The sequence below is a fragment of the Rana temporaria genome, chromosome 6 (genome assembly GCF_905171775.1).
Source record: "Rana temporaria chromosome 6, aRanTem1.1, whole genome shotgun sequence".
NCBI classification, from domain to species: Eukaryota; Metazoa; Chordata; class Amphibia; order Anura; family Ranidae; genus Rana; species Rana temporaria.
Window position 1 is genome coordinate 45802475 of NC_053494.1, and position 17331 is coordinate 45819805.

At 41.7% G+C, this 17331-nt stretch overlaps 1 protein-coding gene across 1 annotated transcript in view; it reads right to left on the bottom strand.

Moving 5' to 3' along the window:
• Window positions 1-14202, bottom strand: part of LOC120943446 (cytochrome P450 2W1-like) — a 61811-nt gene extending 47609 nt beyond the window's left edge. The window contains exon 1 of the mRNA XM_040356751.1: window positions 13880-14202. Coding sequence (XP_040212685.1) covers window positions 13880-14065 — 186 coding nt within the window. The 5' untranslated portion in view covers window positions 14066-14202. The remainder of the gene's footprint in view (window positions 1-13879) is intronic.
• Between the last annotated feature and the right edge of the window lie 3129 nt (window positions 14203-17331).

Genomic DNA, 17331 nt, shown 5'->3' on the forward strand with positions numbered 1-17331 from the left:
GGACTTGTTTTGAACCTATAGCTCACCTGCCTTTGCAGGTTAATTGCTTTAGTGTGTGTTTATTTGAGTGTATTAATACCTCTCTCCAAAGTTCCTAACAGGACTTAACTGGCAACAGGTATATGTTGATCCTCTGGGGTTCACACTAATATTCACACAGGAATACTTGTCTCACAGACATTTTTGCCTCTTAGGTGTTTATTACCATCTTATAAGTTTATTTATTTTTGGGATTTTATAAAATTCTCAATTACACATAATTGTCACCACACCTCACGGTGTTAAGTACACATTTGGATCATTTCCAATTTTACATTATCTCTCTCCTTTTGGGTTCCCACCTAAGTGGAGCTGAGTTATATTGGCGCTACACTTTTCTTTACATATTATCTTTACAAATATTTTTTGTGTGTTGGCTGCCCACCTTTTCACCTTTTTTTCATTACAAGTTTGCGCAATATTTTCACATACACTGCTTTTTGGAATTTAAATATTTATATATTGCAGCATCTTCTTCCATTTGAAAAATGGACATTTTCGATTACCGCAGTAGTTGCACTTTTAATACTGAAGGGGTTTTCTCAGCCTTAAATTCAGACTCTGAAATTGGAGGTCTGTTTGTTAGGCTGAAGAACATTATGACCTCAGAACTACACCTCCAATGGGACACTGCCTTTTTGGAGCATTACACCAAGGAAGAGATGGTCCCGAGAGGTCTTAGATGGGATGTTCATCCCCAACAAGGAGACCCCGACCTGGAATCATGGTTTGTTTTTTAATAAACAGGGGCTATCCCTTTTAGAATTTTTAACTGATAGAAAAAAATCCAAAATGGTTTTGTTAGATAAGGAGATTAAAGATATTAAAGAAAAGCTCCTAACATCCAAAACTACACCTGAGTACAGCACACTATCCACCAACCTAAAAAACCATCTGGAGAAGGAGGAACGTGAGCAAAGGATTAAGAAGCAAAAGAAATACAATAGGGATCTTGCCGATTACAAGGCAGGTACTGTGTTTAGTTGGCAAACAAATGCCAATTTTAACACAAATACCGACCACCAACAGACAGATATGGATTTGTCGCAACCGTCCACCAGTGATGCCAAAATCCTCTCTTTCTCGCAGCCAGTATTGGCAGCAGTACCCTCTACAAGGTCAAGTGGGTCTAATGTTAGACCAGCTGGACCCCGCACCCCAAATGCACATCAGAGTGGTAACCCACAGAATAACAGAGGAAAGGGGAAGGGACCTCGAGGTAAACACCATAACCCAAGAGATCATTCACGAGAAGGACGGTCACGTGACTATTCACCCTATGGTGAAAATCACAACGATTACCCCCAAAGACATCCTCCCACCACCCCGAGACGGGGAGGAGGAGGGGGGTCTACATACAGGGACTATCCACCGAGACCATATGACCAATATGGGTACATGTATCGAGAGGTCAACCAACATGATAGATCCCCATATCATTATAATCAAGACCAACCGAGACCAAACCACCCAGGGGATTTTTACAGGGATCATGCCAATTACAACAGAGAGGACGAACAAAACGCGGCACGAGAGGGGGGCGGCGCGCCCGGTCGAAAAAGGCCAAGGGTTCAATAGGGACAGGTATCTTCAACCTCAGCACCACCACACTCACGGAAGCTGAAAAGGTTGTTTTGGACAAGGGGTTAAAATTTGTTCCCCCTAAGAACTTAAATAAGTTTGACACATTTATAGACGTCCAGAAGTTTGTGCGCAAGCTCAATATTCAACGCTATTTTTTGCGTAATCCAATTAGGTCAAATTTATCAGAAGTAACCTCAGAAATCATCCATACAGGCCTTTCGAACCCATCCCTTTTCAACCCTCCCTGCCCAATGGCTCCAAGTGTGAAGGTGTTTAGGGATTTGGTTTTGAAGGATTTGGATGACCTTCCCCCAAAAAGAACATATTCTGACCCTAATATCAGGAAGGGCTTGAAAAGTTTATGCGAACGCAAAGACCTTATCATTCGCCCTGCAGATAAGGGAGGAGGGATCGTCATTTTGGACAAATCAGCATATCATGAAGAGATGCTCAAAATACTAGGGGATTCTGAAACCTATACTAAATTACTTTCAAACCCCACTAATAACTTTAAAAGCTCTCTGACGAAGCTCATTGAAGATGGTACCCGGAAGGGAATTTTGGACAAAAAAGAACGAGCCTATCTGGTCCCAAAAGTACCACGAATTCCGGTGATGTACTTTTTACCGAAAATTCATAAAGATAGTGTCCATCCCCCGGGGAGGCCCATTATTAGCGGGATTAACTCCATAACAGCACGCTTGGGCAAATATATTGACTACCATCTTCAGCCCATAGTCAAGGATATCCCCTCCTACTTAAAAGACACTAGGCATGCCATCTCACTCCTTCAGGACATAGTATATGAGGAGGGCATGCTGCTGGTGACAGCGGATGTTGCCTCTTTATACACCTGTATTGCTCATGAGTTGGGGTATAAAGCAGTTGAATGTTTTTTGGGGCGCTCAGAAACCCTCCCCGGTGCGCAAAAGACCTTCATTTTGGAGCTCCTGCAGTTTGCTACTGCGCACAACTATTTTTGGTATGACGGGGAATACTACTTACAACGCAAAGGAGTGGCAATGGGGGCAAAGTTTGCCCCCAGCTTGGCAAACATTTTCATGGCCAAGTGGGAGGAGGATGTCGTCTATGCTTATAATCGACCAGAGGTAGTACTCTGGGCTCGATACATAGACGACATCCTCCTCCTATGGAGGGGGGACCTGGAGTCCCTTAACAACTTCATGGTCACCTTGAATACAAATGATTTGGGCATTAGACTCTCTCATGAGGCTAGCCATTCTAGTATTCACTTTTTAGATTTGGAGATCTTTGTCCAAAATAATCAATTAACAACCAGAACATACTTCAAGAGCACCGACCGGAACGGCTATATTCCGGTTGACAGCTGTCACCATCCATCCTGGCTCTCTTCGGTACCTAAGAGTCAGTTGTTGCGCATTAGACGTAACTGCTCGAACATCGAAGATTACCAGACACAAGCGCAGATCCTCAAACAAAGATTTGTAGATAAAGGCTACACAGGTCATTTGGTCGATAAGGAAATTAACAATATAGCAACAGTTGACAGAATTTCATTTACTGTGGCACGACAAAAGGAGGTGGGAGATTCTAAGTTCAAAAATTCTTTCTTTACCTCGTTTTCAGTGCAATACAGGCAAATAAAGGGGATCATCTCTAAACACTGGAAAGTGTTAAAGAGTGATGGAATTTTGGGGCCATCCCTTCCTGAAAATGCTGGAATAATCTACAGAGGGGCCACCTCGTTGAGGAACCAGATTGCACCTAATGTCCCTGATCCCCCCATAAAGCCGTCTTTCTTTCCCCTTTCAAAAGGATACCATCCCTGTAGGAGACGCACAGTGTGCACCAACAATATATGTGGTAGGAAAAAAACCACAAGTTTTAGGTCCACCACCACGGGGATAGAATACCCCATGCGTCACTTCTTCACATGCGCCACAACCAATATCGTATACTTGATCACCTGCCCTTGTGGAAAACAGTACGTTGGTCGTACCATACGGAGCTTTTCCACAAGGGTAGGTGAGCATGTGGCAAAGATTTTGAAAGGCCGTACTAACCACACTGTACCTAGGCATTATGTAGAAAAACATAATAAAAAACTAGAAGGCACAAAATTCCAGATTATAGACAGGTTTGTCCCCCACTGGAGGGGCGAGCCCAAAGTCAGAGGGGTGTCTAAGCTTGAGGTATTCTGGATTTACCAGCTAAAATGTTTTGTTCCATATGGGTTAAACGTTGAGTGGGACGTTAACGCCTTCATCAACCAGGCTTAGCGCTTTTTTTCCCTTGGTTTGCCCGGGAGATCTTATATGGTTTGGACAAGTTTTTTATTGCCTTAGTACATATAAGAAGCCTGATAAATTTCTATATTCCTTTTATAGTTCTAAGTGAAAATATATAATGTGGCCGGTTTAAATGCATATTGATGATTGGTTTTATGTATTATTATTTTTATTTCCTTTGCACAATGTTGATCCACCTGTCTGGAATTAAATCCTTGGGACCCACGTTTTCACTCTCCCAATGTATGTATAATTACCTGGATGTGTTTATGACCATCAGAGGGAATTGTGGAACACCCATACTATAGGTCTTTGCTGTCAAATGACTTCAATGAAACACTAACCCTAGTTGCCCACAAGATGCCGCTGTCCTGTATGCAGGAATCTGCTTGCATGACGTGATAACGAGGCGTGGAACGCATTGTGACACGCGGACACACGGCACTGCTATATGGAGAGCGTGTGCGTTGCGTCACAGCGCTGTATGAACACATCCCCCGGAAGTGCGGCGTGAAAACGAGGCTTGAATTACCTTGTGACACGCGGAAGCGCGGCACCAAGATGGCGATGATGTGCGCATGCGCGTGACGTCATGACGTCTAGCGCTCTCTATACCAATGGGCTTATGCGAGGGGTGGAGAACGAGGACAGCGTTAAACTGGACAGTAATAGATACTTCCAGCATACACGCCCACTATCATTAATGGCCCTCCCCACCACTTCCGGGCTTTGGAGAGCAAATCCAAACATGTGTGCCTAATTGGAGCGCACGCCGGAGTCAGCTGTGGAACAAGGTAAGATTGCAGACAGGTGGACCTTTTAGGCTTTATATTGGCAGTGGATGGCATAGACCTCTGTATACACCCCAGTAGAAGTCCTTATAGCGACGAAACCGGTAGGGTACACAGGTCATACCGCCATCACCTGCATTATCTGTGGATATATTTTCTGTCCGTTCATTGGATTGGAAAGTTTTTTTTTTGTTTGCTGCATGGTTTCTTTGGATTTTTTGGATTTATTTGATTTTTTGTTGGATTTTTGATTTTTACTGCTGAACATTGTTTGAAAATCTTGTTCAAAGTGTTGTTTTTATCCAGAGTGCTCACCTTTTAAGTGACACAAGTTTGAAGTTTTCATTAAAACTGTAACTTTTTTACACTATGTGGAGCCCTTTTTTTGTTTTTTCACATACTCTGTTGTGATCAACTACTGATTCCATCACCTGCCTTTTTTGGAGAACACCTGCGTCCTTTTGTCTGTGAGTATAATCTTGCACCAACCACTATCCGGAGACTACATAAGGCTGGAGAGGCCTTGAGAGAACAACATCGCAAGGGTAACCAGAGAGGGCAATCGGCCCGTACAAGCTTTGGAGACCCACCCATCGTAAGATGAGCAGTGGGTCATCGTGTTCTGGTAAGAGTACCCAGTTATTTCTTCTCTCGCAAAAGTCTGATTGAAGTGTGTTGCTGAGGATATACATCGCATTTATACAATCAAAAGGACCATATATATGTATTATTCCCAACAGAGGATCGGACTATATATAATTTATGCAGATTTAATATCATCCCAAATGATTTAAGATGTTTTCCCAAAAGGACTTGTTTTGAACCTATAGCTCACCTGCCTTTGCAGGTTAATTGCTTTAGTGTGTGTTTATTTGAGTGTATTAATACCTCTCTCCAAAGTTCCTAACAGGACTTAAAGCGGTGGTTCCCCCTTAAAAACAACTTTTTTTTATTCCACTGGCCCCCCACATTACAATCGAATTAAGGCTATTATTTTTTTTTTGCTGCTGTACATACCTTGATACAGCATCTTCACCCGTGCATCCGGGTTGCGGGTCCCGCGGGAGTGGGCGTTCCTCACATGTGTTTGATTGACGTTTTTCGGAAAAACGAGCTCTCCCCCCGTCGCGTAAGCCGCGTCACGATTGGCGAAAGGAGCCGAACGGCGATGCGCATGCGCAGTATAGCGCCGACTCGCCGTTCGGCTCCTTTCGCCAACCGTGACGCGGCTTACGCGACAGGGGGAGCTCGTTTTTCCGAAAAACGTCAATCAAACACATGTGAGGAACGCCCACTCCCGCGGGACTCGCAACCCGGATGCACGGGTGAAGATGCTGTATCAAGGTATGTACAGCAGCAAAAAAAAAATAATAGCCTTAATTCGATTGTAATGTGGGGGGCCAGTGGAATAAAAAAAAGTTGTTTTTAAGGGGGAACCACCGCTTTAACTGGCAACAGGTATACGTTGATCCTCTGGGGTTCACACTAATATTCACACAGGAATACTTGTCTCACAGACATTTTTGCCTCTTAGGTGTTTATTCCCATCTTATAAGTTTATTTATTTTTGGGATTTTATAAAATTCTCAATTACACATAATTGTCACCACACCTCACGGTGTTAAGTACACATTTGGATCATTTCCAATTTTACATTATCTCTCTCCTTTTGGGTTCCCACCTAAGTGGAGCTGAGTTATATTGGCGCTACACTTTTCTTTACATATTCTCCCTCCTTCTGCCTGCTTGATTGGTATAGGTGAATCCAGCGCTGGAGGTGGGCACAAAGCCAAAAGTTTACATGCACTGTATCTCCACTGGAAAAGGGGGTACTACATGGATGGATATCAAGGGTGTATGGGGGAAAACAATGCTAAGGGGGGGATCTTAGGTATATAGGGGGTAGCAATGCTTGGGGTAGCTTGGGTGGCTATAGTGATAGAGGTATCAGGGATGTGTAGGGGGTATCAGGGATGTTGTGGGGTCACATTACAAGGGGTATCTTATGGTATATGGTTACAGTGCTGGGGGGAGTATCTGGGATGTAGAGGGGTCAGAGTGCTGGGAGGATATTTGGGGTGTAGAGGGGTCAGAGTGCTGGGGGGATATCTGGGGTGTAGAGGGGCCAGATAATTACTTTGCCCAGGGGCCCAGGTGCTATTAAGACAGCCCTGCCAAGCCCCCTTATAACCTCCTGAGAAGATGATGATTTTAAGCCTTCAGTTACTGCACAGATTGGTGACTATTGCATCTGATTCATTTCTGAATTTTGAATAAATGGTTTTAGTGAATAAATCAAACTGAGTAAAATGGGCTTGTCAAAACAAGAGGGTTAGAGAAGCCCTGCTACTGCAAGCTTACAATCTTTACTGGGTATATGTGAGGGTTTATATCCATTTTAAGTTGAACCTGAGGATATCTATGACAGGATTACACATCCTGATCCTATCCCTTTTTACCTACCGTATACAATATTTTCTTTCCCTCCTTGCCTTCTATTTTTTCCTTTGTTACTCTTCTTTTATCTTTACTTTGTTAAACTTTCACAGGAGCCCAGGATCTGTTACTAACTACAATTCAATAATTTCTCAGCTCTTATTTATGTATATCATTTTTTAATGGTTTGATGTTATTACATTTCAGCTGTTATATGATAAGATAACGTTATGGGCCGATAGCATTTGATGTCCAATACATATAACATAAACGCTCTTTCAGATATGTACCGTTATATATTATATTTAAAAGCATAATATATGGTATGATTCACATGTTATTTCCAATACTTCCTTGTTGTACTGTATCATATCTGTTATCAATAAACTTTTATTGAGAAAAAAAAATGTACTGTTAACAGTAATAACCTTTCACAGTGCAGGCTCGGCATTATCAAAGCATGTCCTACAAACTGGAACTGGAAAATAGTTTCACTGCAGAGTATAAAATACCAGAGGACTCTGGTATAGATACATAACAATGACAATAACAACTCTAAAATTTGATAAATCACCTATTGTAGTGACTATTACAAGTAGGTCACTGTAATGCCTCGTACACAAGGCCGGACTTTCCGAGAAAAAAAGTCAGACTGGCTTTTTCTCTCGAAAAGTCCGACCATGTGTAGCCTCCATCTGACGTTTTTGGTGGAAGTCCGACAGACCTTAGATAGAGAACCAGTTCTCTTTTTGTCCGTCGGACTTCCAACCGGCTCAAGCGGACTTTTGCACGGTCAAGAGTCCAGCCGTGTGTACGAGGCATTAGATGTTGGATTTGCAATTTGTTTTATACAACTAAGAATTCCCAAGTCCAAGATCAATAGCAAGGACATCTCACTTAGGGAGCCCTAAGAGATACAGTGTAATGCCGCGTATACATGATGGGAATTTCCGACAACAAATGATCGATGGGAGCTTGGTGTCACAAATTCCGACCATTTTCTGTCAGAATTACCGACAACAAAAATTTTAGAGCTGGTTCTCAAATTTTCTAACAACAAAATCCCTTCTCGGAAATTCCGATCGTTTGTGGACAATTCCGATGCACAAAATTCCACGCATGCTCTGAATCAAGTACGAGACGGAAGCGCTCGGTCTGGTAAAACTAGCGTTCGTAATGGAGATAGCACATTTGTCACGCTGTAACGGACTGAAAAGCACGAGGCTGAATCGTCTCTCACCAAACTTCTACTAACAGGACTGGTATTGAATTCCTTTTAATAGTGCCGTCGTACGTGTTGTACGTGACCACGTTCTTGGCGTTCGGAATTTCCGACAACATTTGTACGACGTGTGTATGCAAGACAAGTTTGAGCCAACATCCGTCGGAAAACAATCCACGGTTTTGTTGTAGGAATGTCTGATCGTCTGTACGCGGCATAAGAAGCCATGGTTGTCCCAGCCCACAAGTCTCCAGTTATAGTTGATATATAATGTTTGGATAGATTTGCCTTTAAGGATGTATGCAAAAGGTTTAATTAGATTTTTAGCTACTCTTGTAATCAAGCCATCTGGCAAGAGTTTTTATACTGCAGTGGTGGTACCTCAAGGATATGACTGGATTTTCCCGAATAATCTATTTAAAAAAAAAAAAAATCCCTATGTAACTTTTTGACTGTGTGGCATACAATTATAATTTAGAAAGGTAAGTTAAGTGCAAGCAGAGATAAATACAATACCTAGAATGAATGGTTTAGATTTAGAGAACTACACTAATTTCTGTCAATCAACCCACAACAGTATCATATATACATTTTGTTAAAGTATATTTTGTTAAGATGTAAAAAAAATAAAAGGCTCTGCGGTACAAACAAGCTTACCAAAAAAGTCAGTGGGCTAGATTCACATAGATTAGCGGATCTTTAGATGTGATTTACGATCCGCCGGTGCACTTTTGCGAGGCGAGTGCAGTATTCACAAAGCACTTACCTCGAAACTTGCACCGGCGGATCGTAACTCCCCCGGCGGCATTCAAATTCCGTGGCTAGGGGGAGTGTACAATTTAAATAAGGCACGTTCCCGCACCGATTTAACTGCGCATGCGCCGCCGGCGAAATTTCCCAGTGCGCATACTCCAAATGACGTTGCTAGGATGTCATTGTTTTCGGCGGCAACGTCAATTGCGGCCATCCGTATTCCAGACCGACTTACGCAAACGACGTAAAAATTTGAAACTCGGCGTGGGAACGAAGGCCATACTTAACATTAGCTACCCCTCATATAGCAGGGGTAACTATCCGCCGGAAAAAGCCGAACGCAAACGACGTAAAAAAAAAGCGACGGGCGGGCGTTCGTTTCTGAATCGGCGGTTCTCCTCATTTGCATATCCGACGCGTAAAAGACCGAGGCGACACCTAGCGGCCGGCGGGAGATTGCAGCCTAAGATCCGACGGTGTAAGTCACTTACACCAGTCGGATCTAAGGGAGATCTATGCGGAACTGATTCTTATGAATCAGTCGCATAAATCCGACCGTCGGATCTCAGAGATACGACGGCGGATCAGGAGATACGCCGTCGCATCACTTTGTGAATCTGGCCCAGTATGTAGCAACCCATAGTAACCAATTATTATATTATTATTATAATTACCTACAGTGAACTAAAGTAAACTAAAATCTGGTTGCTATTTTACTGCATTTTGCACATCATCAGTGCTATTTGCACCTTTTATTGTTGAATAAGCCATTTAGTATGTGGATTAATATGTAAACTCTGGCTCCTTTAAAATAAATAACATATTAACAGGAGATATTTTATGTCATAATCCAAACTGGATAGCAATAGTCAAAGAAAGGTTAAGACAGGTAAATAAATACTAAAGGCTTTTAAAAAAATTCTATGGTCAGAGCATACACTTCCATTGTATACCATTATCATTGGAATAGCAACACAAATCATTTTTCTTTAACAATCCACTATAAGCTTACTAGAAAAATCTTTTTTCATGTTGTGAGTTATGCCTGTCTATTGACCATCTCTTTTCACATTTTCCTGGATTCTCTGCATGCTTTGCAGCTTCTTTACTGTTTACTTTCAATTTCTTAGGACTATATATCCCATGGTACCTAGATGCCTGCAAGAAGTGATTCCTGTATTGGCTCCGCCTCCTGAAGGCTCTGTGAAATCTGTGATACAGCAGTGCCTACTCACAGGGCATAGTAAGTATGTGTCACAAAATTCAAGGAAGTAAATGTGTAAGGATATTCACGCTTCACAGAGCAAGCTTACAAACTTCAAAATTGTCAAGATGAATAGGAGTAGGCTAGAATTGATTGAAACGCAATGTGAAAATTAATATATGACTTTACATTTTGACTATAGATATGTATTAACCAGTGGCGGCTGGTGCAACATTTTTCAGGGGGGGGGGGGGTTGGGGGGGGGGGTTGGCGTCAAACTAACACCAACCCCCCTTCCCCCGCAGGAGATGGACGGTGGATAGGAAGGTGGCGATTGCTTCAAGCAACACCCCCCAGTGTTCGATGGATGAGAAGGCGGTGGCAATCCCCCAACGCAACCCCCCTCCTACTGCGTGAGACAGACCTTACCTTAGAAGGCAGGGGGAAGAAAGAGCCGGGGCCGTTGCTTCTCCTCCTGACTGAACAGACAGTGGATTAGGCCTCTGGCTCTAATCATGTGCTTTAAAAAAAAACATTGGAACCCATACGTCCAGCACCCTGCATGTAGATTAGGGGCCAGATGCATGGATTAGGGGGGCAGTGCCTCTGAGCCCTGTATGGATGCGCCGCCACTGTTTTATTACTCTACTGCCACTTAGGAAACCAAGTCCCATCCAAGCAGTACTGGAAATCTCAACTTTGGCAAAGGCACTACATAGATGCAAATAAAAAGACACCTCCTATCTTGCTGAATTGGAAGTGTTTTTATTATAACTCATGACACACAATGGCAAGATCACAGTCAGACACTGGAGTGTTAAGCCTCGTACACACGATAGGTTAACCAGAGGACAACGATCTGATGGGTCGTTTTCATCGGTCCAAACCGATCGTGTGTGGGCCCCATAGGTTTTTTAACCATAGGTTTAAAAAAAGCCATCTTGCTTTAAATTTAACCGCATGCTCAGAATCAAGTCGACGCATGCTTGGAAGCATTGAACTTCGTTTTTTTCAGCACGTCGTTGTGTTTTACGTCACCGCGTTCTGACACAATCGTTTTTTTTACTGATGGTGTGTGGGCACGACGGACCATCAGTCAGCTTCATCGATTAACCTAGGACAGCGGTCCATCAGACCGTTCTCATCGGATGGACTGATCGTGTGTACGAGGCTTTAGACTATGGGATTTAGATGGACTTGACTAACAAACTGAAACTGAACTCCATCTAACACTTTATAAGCAATAACAGAAAACATTTTTTTTGTTCCTTTTGTAATAAAAGTTTTACAAAAATGAATAAATGATGATCATTGTAAGCCCCCCTCTAAGGTTTGTCTCATCCCTCAGATACTTTTTGATACTTTTTAGACTTATTACTCCTGGCATTATGCTTCAAGGACATGCCTTCTTATTTATATCTAAATAAATATCAAAGTTTATCATACACGAGTTAAAGCATTATTAATCCCAAAAACTAAAATGCATTAAATTGCAGCTCATCAATTCTTAGATGCAGTGACTGCATTAGTTTAGTTCTTTAGGCTTTTGCCCCCTATTTTCACCAGGTGATTCTGCCAGTAAGTCGGTTATTTTTTCACTTACTTTAACAGACCAAGCTGCCCAAAGTAGCAGTTAAAGGGATGATACAAACCACTTAACACTGAGAGGAGTGCTTACAGCGATAAACTTCTATTCATTCATGTAAAACTTTTATCACAAAAGGAACAAAAAAACAGTGTTCTGTAATTGCTTATAAAGTGTTAGATGGAGTTCAGTTTCTGTTTTTTAGTCAAGTCCATCTAAATTCCATAGCCTAACACTACCCTCTCCCCAGACTGACAATGCTGCTGTCCAAAGATGTCTCTGTTGCTCTCCCATCTAGTGTTGAGCAGAATACGCCATATTCGATTTCACGATATATCACGAATATATAGCCGAATATTCGAGAAATATTCGCTAAATTCGAATATTCGTGATATTTTATCGAAATGAAATTTTTGCGAAATTTCGCTATTGCAAATGCAAAAATAATTGCGAAATTTCGACAACAGCGGAAGGAGCACTCTGATTGGCTCAGAATATTTGTGATATTTTGCACTCTGATTGGCTCAGAATATTCGTGATATTGTATCGAAATTTCTCAAAATACGAATGCGATATTGATGGCGAAATTTCGGAAGGAGCACTCTGATTGGCTCAGAATATTCGTGATATTTTACAATACAAAATAATTTCGAAATTTCGACAAATGCAGAAGGAGCACTCTGATTGGCTCAGAATATTCGTGATATTTTACAATACAAAATAATTGCGAATATTCGGCAAATGCGGAAGGAGCACTCTGATTGGCTCAGAATATTCGTGATATTTTACAATAGAAAATAAAAAGTGTTTTGCATTGGTGGTGATTCTTTACTCTATCCATCTGTCACAGCCGTTTGTCAATCAAACACCTTGAAGATTGAACACGTTCATGCTGCATGCTTTGGACTTTTTTTCACTTCACATATCAAAGACATTTTTATGAAAGATTATTTTTCTATTATTGGGACTATATTTCTTTATATATTTGTTTCACTGTGTATTTCACAAGTTATTTGCGCTTGCTTATTTTATAATTTGCCCACATGTCTTGTCACTAGACATATTTTTTTATTCTTGTAGAGCGACTCCATTTTCTGTCTTGTATTAATTTATGTTGTATAACATTTTTGAGTTGCTGCTGTATTCTCCCCTTTTTTTAAGGTATGCGCAATTTTTTCCTTCTTACAAAAAAAAATAATATCAAACATACAAATATTCATAACAGAAACATACACAAAGCCCCCCCCTTTTGCATCAGAGACAATCAGAGTTCTCCTACCACAGTTATCAAAAATTCGCAATCATTTTCGCATTCGCATTAGCGAAATTTCGCAATTTTTTTTTTTTATATTCGGCAACATAAAAGGATCGCCTCAGCTTAGCTACTCGGCCCAGGGTCTCTAATCATACCAGCAATGCTTTTAGACGTCGATAGGATGTGATCTGTTTTAAAAATAAAATTGAAAAAATGCGAATATTCGGAATAGCGAATATTCACCGCGAAATTCGAAATACATCGCGAATACTCGAATATGCCATATTCGAGCCGAATATTCGCAATACGAATATTCGTGAGCAACACTACTCCCATCTAGAAGGGAATCCCGGGGGGGCAAAACCGAGAACGTGCTCGGTAACTTTCCTCCTGTACACACAAGAGGTTTTCCTGTCTGCGGTGAGAGCTTTGGCCGGGAATCCCGGCCGTGTGTGCGCTCCACCGCAGTGTTTCCCATAGGGAAACTGCCGGGAAAAAGACCGCCGGGAACCGCGGCAGGAAAAAAGAGAACATGTTCTAATTTTTCCTGCCAGGATTCCCGGCGGATTTCCTGTCAGGAAAACTGCCATGGAGCATACACACGGACAGTTTTCCCGGCCAAAAGCTGTCATGGCAGTTTTCCCGACGGGAAAACCTGATGTGTGTACGAGGCATTAGACAGGAAATTTTACTATGTTACTAAAGAAAAAAAAAACGTAAAAAAAACTTTTTAAACTCACCTCCATGAAGGTGTAATCTTGCCTGGCAATGTCCAGAATGTGCAGGTTCCCAATTATGGGGAGAGGTCTGGGTCCCGGAGGGAAATTGTAAATCTTCTTTTTTGGCAGGCTGATTAGGATTTTTATGCACATCATAACCAGGGTGCATATTAGGAAAAGTGTCACCGCTTCTGGTAGAATTGCCATGGTTGTTGTTGAATTCACCTCTCTAAGCTGGAACTTCAGGGATGGAACACGTCTTTTTTATATATAATCCAAGTATGTCCCATTTCTAGAACCCAACTCCACCCCATCCAAAAAAAATGTTCTTTACTTCAGAATGTTCTTTTGCTGCGTTGTGCTGTACAAATAGTATGCTGATTCAACAGAGATGAAGAAATAATGAGCCTTGAAATGTTGGCAAGCGTACAAGCAACATTTTCTTTCTTTAACTCATTTAATGAATAGATTATTACAATGATTAAATGATTACAAAGGACATCATTTTACTGACCCTTGCCAATTTACAAGCTACAAGCAAAAGAATATTTTTCAGTTGTCCATCAAATTTTTGGACAGTCACAGTTTTTAAAGGTGTGTCCCTGGAAATGCTTTTGTTTGAAGTTGGCACTTTTTCCATAAAATCCTTTTTACTCTGCATTATAAGTTAATTTTCTATTATATATTAACCACTTCAGCCCCGGACCATTTGGCTGGTTAAAGACCAGGCCACTTCTTGCGATTCGGCACTGCGTCGCTTTAACTGACAATTGCGCGGTCGTGCGACGTGGCTCCCAAACAAAATTGACGTCCTTTTTTCCCCACAAATAGAGATTTCTTTTGGTGGTATTTAATCACCTCTGCGGTTTTTATTTTTTGCGCTAAGAACAAAAACAATTAGGAAAAAAATGCAATATTTTTTACTTTTTGCTATAGTAAATATCAACAAAAAATATATATAAAAAAAAAAATGTTTTTCCTCACTTTAGGCCGATATGTAATCTTCTACGCAATAAGCGTTTATTGATTGGTTTGCGCAAAAGTTATAACGTCTACAAAATAGGGGATCGTTTTATGGCATTTTTATTAATATTTTTTTTTTTTACTAGTTATGGCGGCGATCAGCGATTTTTATCGTGACTGCGACATTATGGCGGACACATCAGACACTTTTGGCACCATTTTGGGACCATTGTCACTTTTACAGCGACCAGTGCTATAAAAATGCACTGATTACTGTAAAAATGACACTGGCAGTGAAGGGGTTAACCTGTAGGGGGCGCTGAAGGGGTTAAGTGTGTCCTAGGGAGTGCTTGTAAGTAACTGTTAGAGGGCGTGGAGTGCATTTGCGTTCCAAGCCACTGCTTTCTCTTCCGGCTGGGTTTCCCTGGGTTGCTCCTGCCCAAGGGCCCAAGTGCATTGGCGCTGCGGGCAGTGGTGGTATCATTTTAGTGGAGAAATTGAATTGGCAGTCAGTACTGTCGATGTAGGGATTTCTCTGTAGGCAGCGTGTAGCAGTTTCCCAAAGTGCTGTGTGCAATCATCACAGAATCTGCATAACACCCTGGTATGCTGCCTGTGTGTTTCTGCTATGATTTGATCATATGTGCAGGTTTTTATGTCTGTGAAGTTCACACTGTGGGGTGTATCACTGCCCCTCGTGTGGCCAGCCCTGGTGTAGCAGGTATGAGATGGTGGGTTTAACCCTTTCCTTTCCTTGCTGACCTGGGTACTCTTTGAGTTCTTTTACTATTTCCTTTCTATCCTATTTTGCCTGAAGGGCCTGGAAATTGAATTTGGGGGGACCCCCACGCATTTTTTTTTTTTTTTTATGAATGACTTTTCTCTGTATTGCTGGGAGCTGAAAATTTATTATAGCTGCGAGTGATTTTAAATGACTTTTTTTCTTTCAGAAATTACACTTTGTGCAGGGACAGTTCTAAGCACGGGAAACAAGCGCTACTTCACAGGCATAATATACACTCCCCTAGGTACGAAATTTAAAAGAAAATTTCACTTTTGTTGTTTCACTATAAGCATTATTAAAATCACTGTTCCCGAAAAAACTGACGTTTTTAAAACTTTTTTTTGCATTGATACATGTCCCTGGGGCAGGACCCGGGTCCCCAAACACTTTTTAGGACAATAACTTGCATATTAGCCTTTAAAATTAGCACTTTAGATTTCAAACGTTCGAGTCCCATAGACTTTAACAGGGTTCTAAAGTTCACACAAACTTTTGGTCTGTTCGCAGGTTCACCAAACGGGGGGGGGGGGGGGCTGGGGGTGTTCAGCTAATCCCTATTAGGCTGTATCAGATGACATTGATGACCTCAGATATTATCTTACCTGTTGCAGCAAAATATTTATTGATAGAAATGTATACAATATTTTGGGCAGAGCAGAACAAAAAGACACATTGTTTCAGTACAATGGGCCAGATTCACATACATTTCCGCTACACAGCGGCGGCGTAACGTAATCCATTTACGTTACACCGCCGCAAGTTTGCAGCATAAGTGCCTGATTCACAAAGCACTTACCTGTAAACTTGCGGCGGTGTAATGTAAATTCAAATGGGGCGGGCACCATTTCAATTAGGCGCGTTCCCGTGCCGAACGTCCTGCGCATGCTCCGTCGGGTAAATTACCCGACGTGCATTGCGCTAAATGACGTCGCACGGACGTCATTTGTTTAGACGTTAACGTAAATGGCGTCCAGCGTGATTTTTTAAATTTCGACGCGGGAACGACGGCCATACTTAACATGGCTTAGAACACCTAGGGCTCAGCCCTAATTTTACGCAGCGTATCTCTACGGAAACAACGTAAAGTTAGATCGACGGGCAGCGCGGACGTTCGGGAATCGCCGTAACTAGTCATTTGCATATTCTACGCCGACCGCAATGGCCTCGCCACCTAGCGGCCGGCCTAGAATTGCATCCTTAAGATCCGACAGTGTAAGTCAATTACACCTGTCGGATCTTAGGGCTATCTATGCGTAACTGATTCTATGAATCAAAAAGAGAAATGCATCCTCACATGTAGTGCGCATGTGGATGCACGATGATAACACGCATGCCACGTCCTAAACAAATTTTGTAAAGAGAGAATAGACTAGGGGCTAGTCATGGACTTTACGGGCATTATATGTTGGTAAAGATACAGATCAGCACCAAAAAAGGATTTTGTATAAAAATGTTATTTATTACAAAAATATATTTTTTAGACAAATTAAAAATATATATATTCTCCAAGAAATATGCATAAGATCATAAAATAGCACAGCGTACGACAGGGATTATAGAGGCTAAAGCATAGAAGGTTTACATCTGGTTATAGTTAAATGACATTGAGGTCAGAAGGTCATAAAGAAATAGAAAATAAATAACAAAATTGTGGTGCGGACATCCGCTTTAAACCATCAATGTGTAGTTTATCTCCTGGAGAAAGCCTGCAGAATAATCCGCTGAG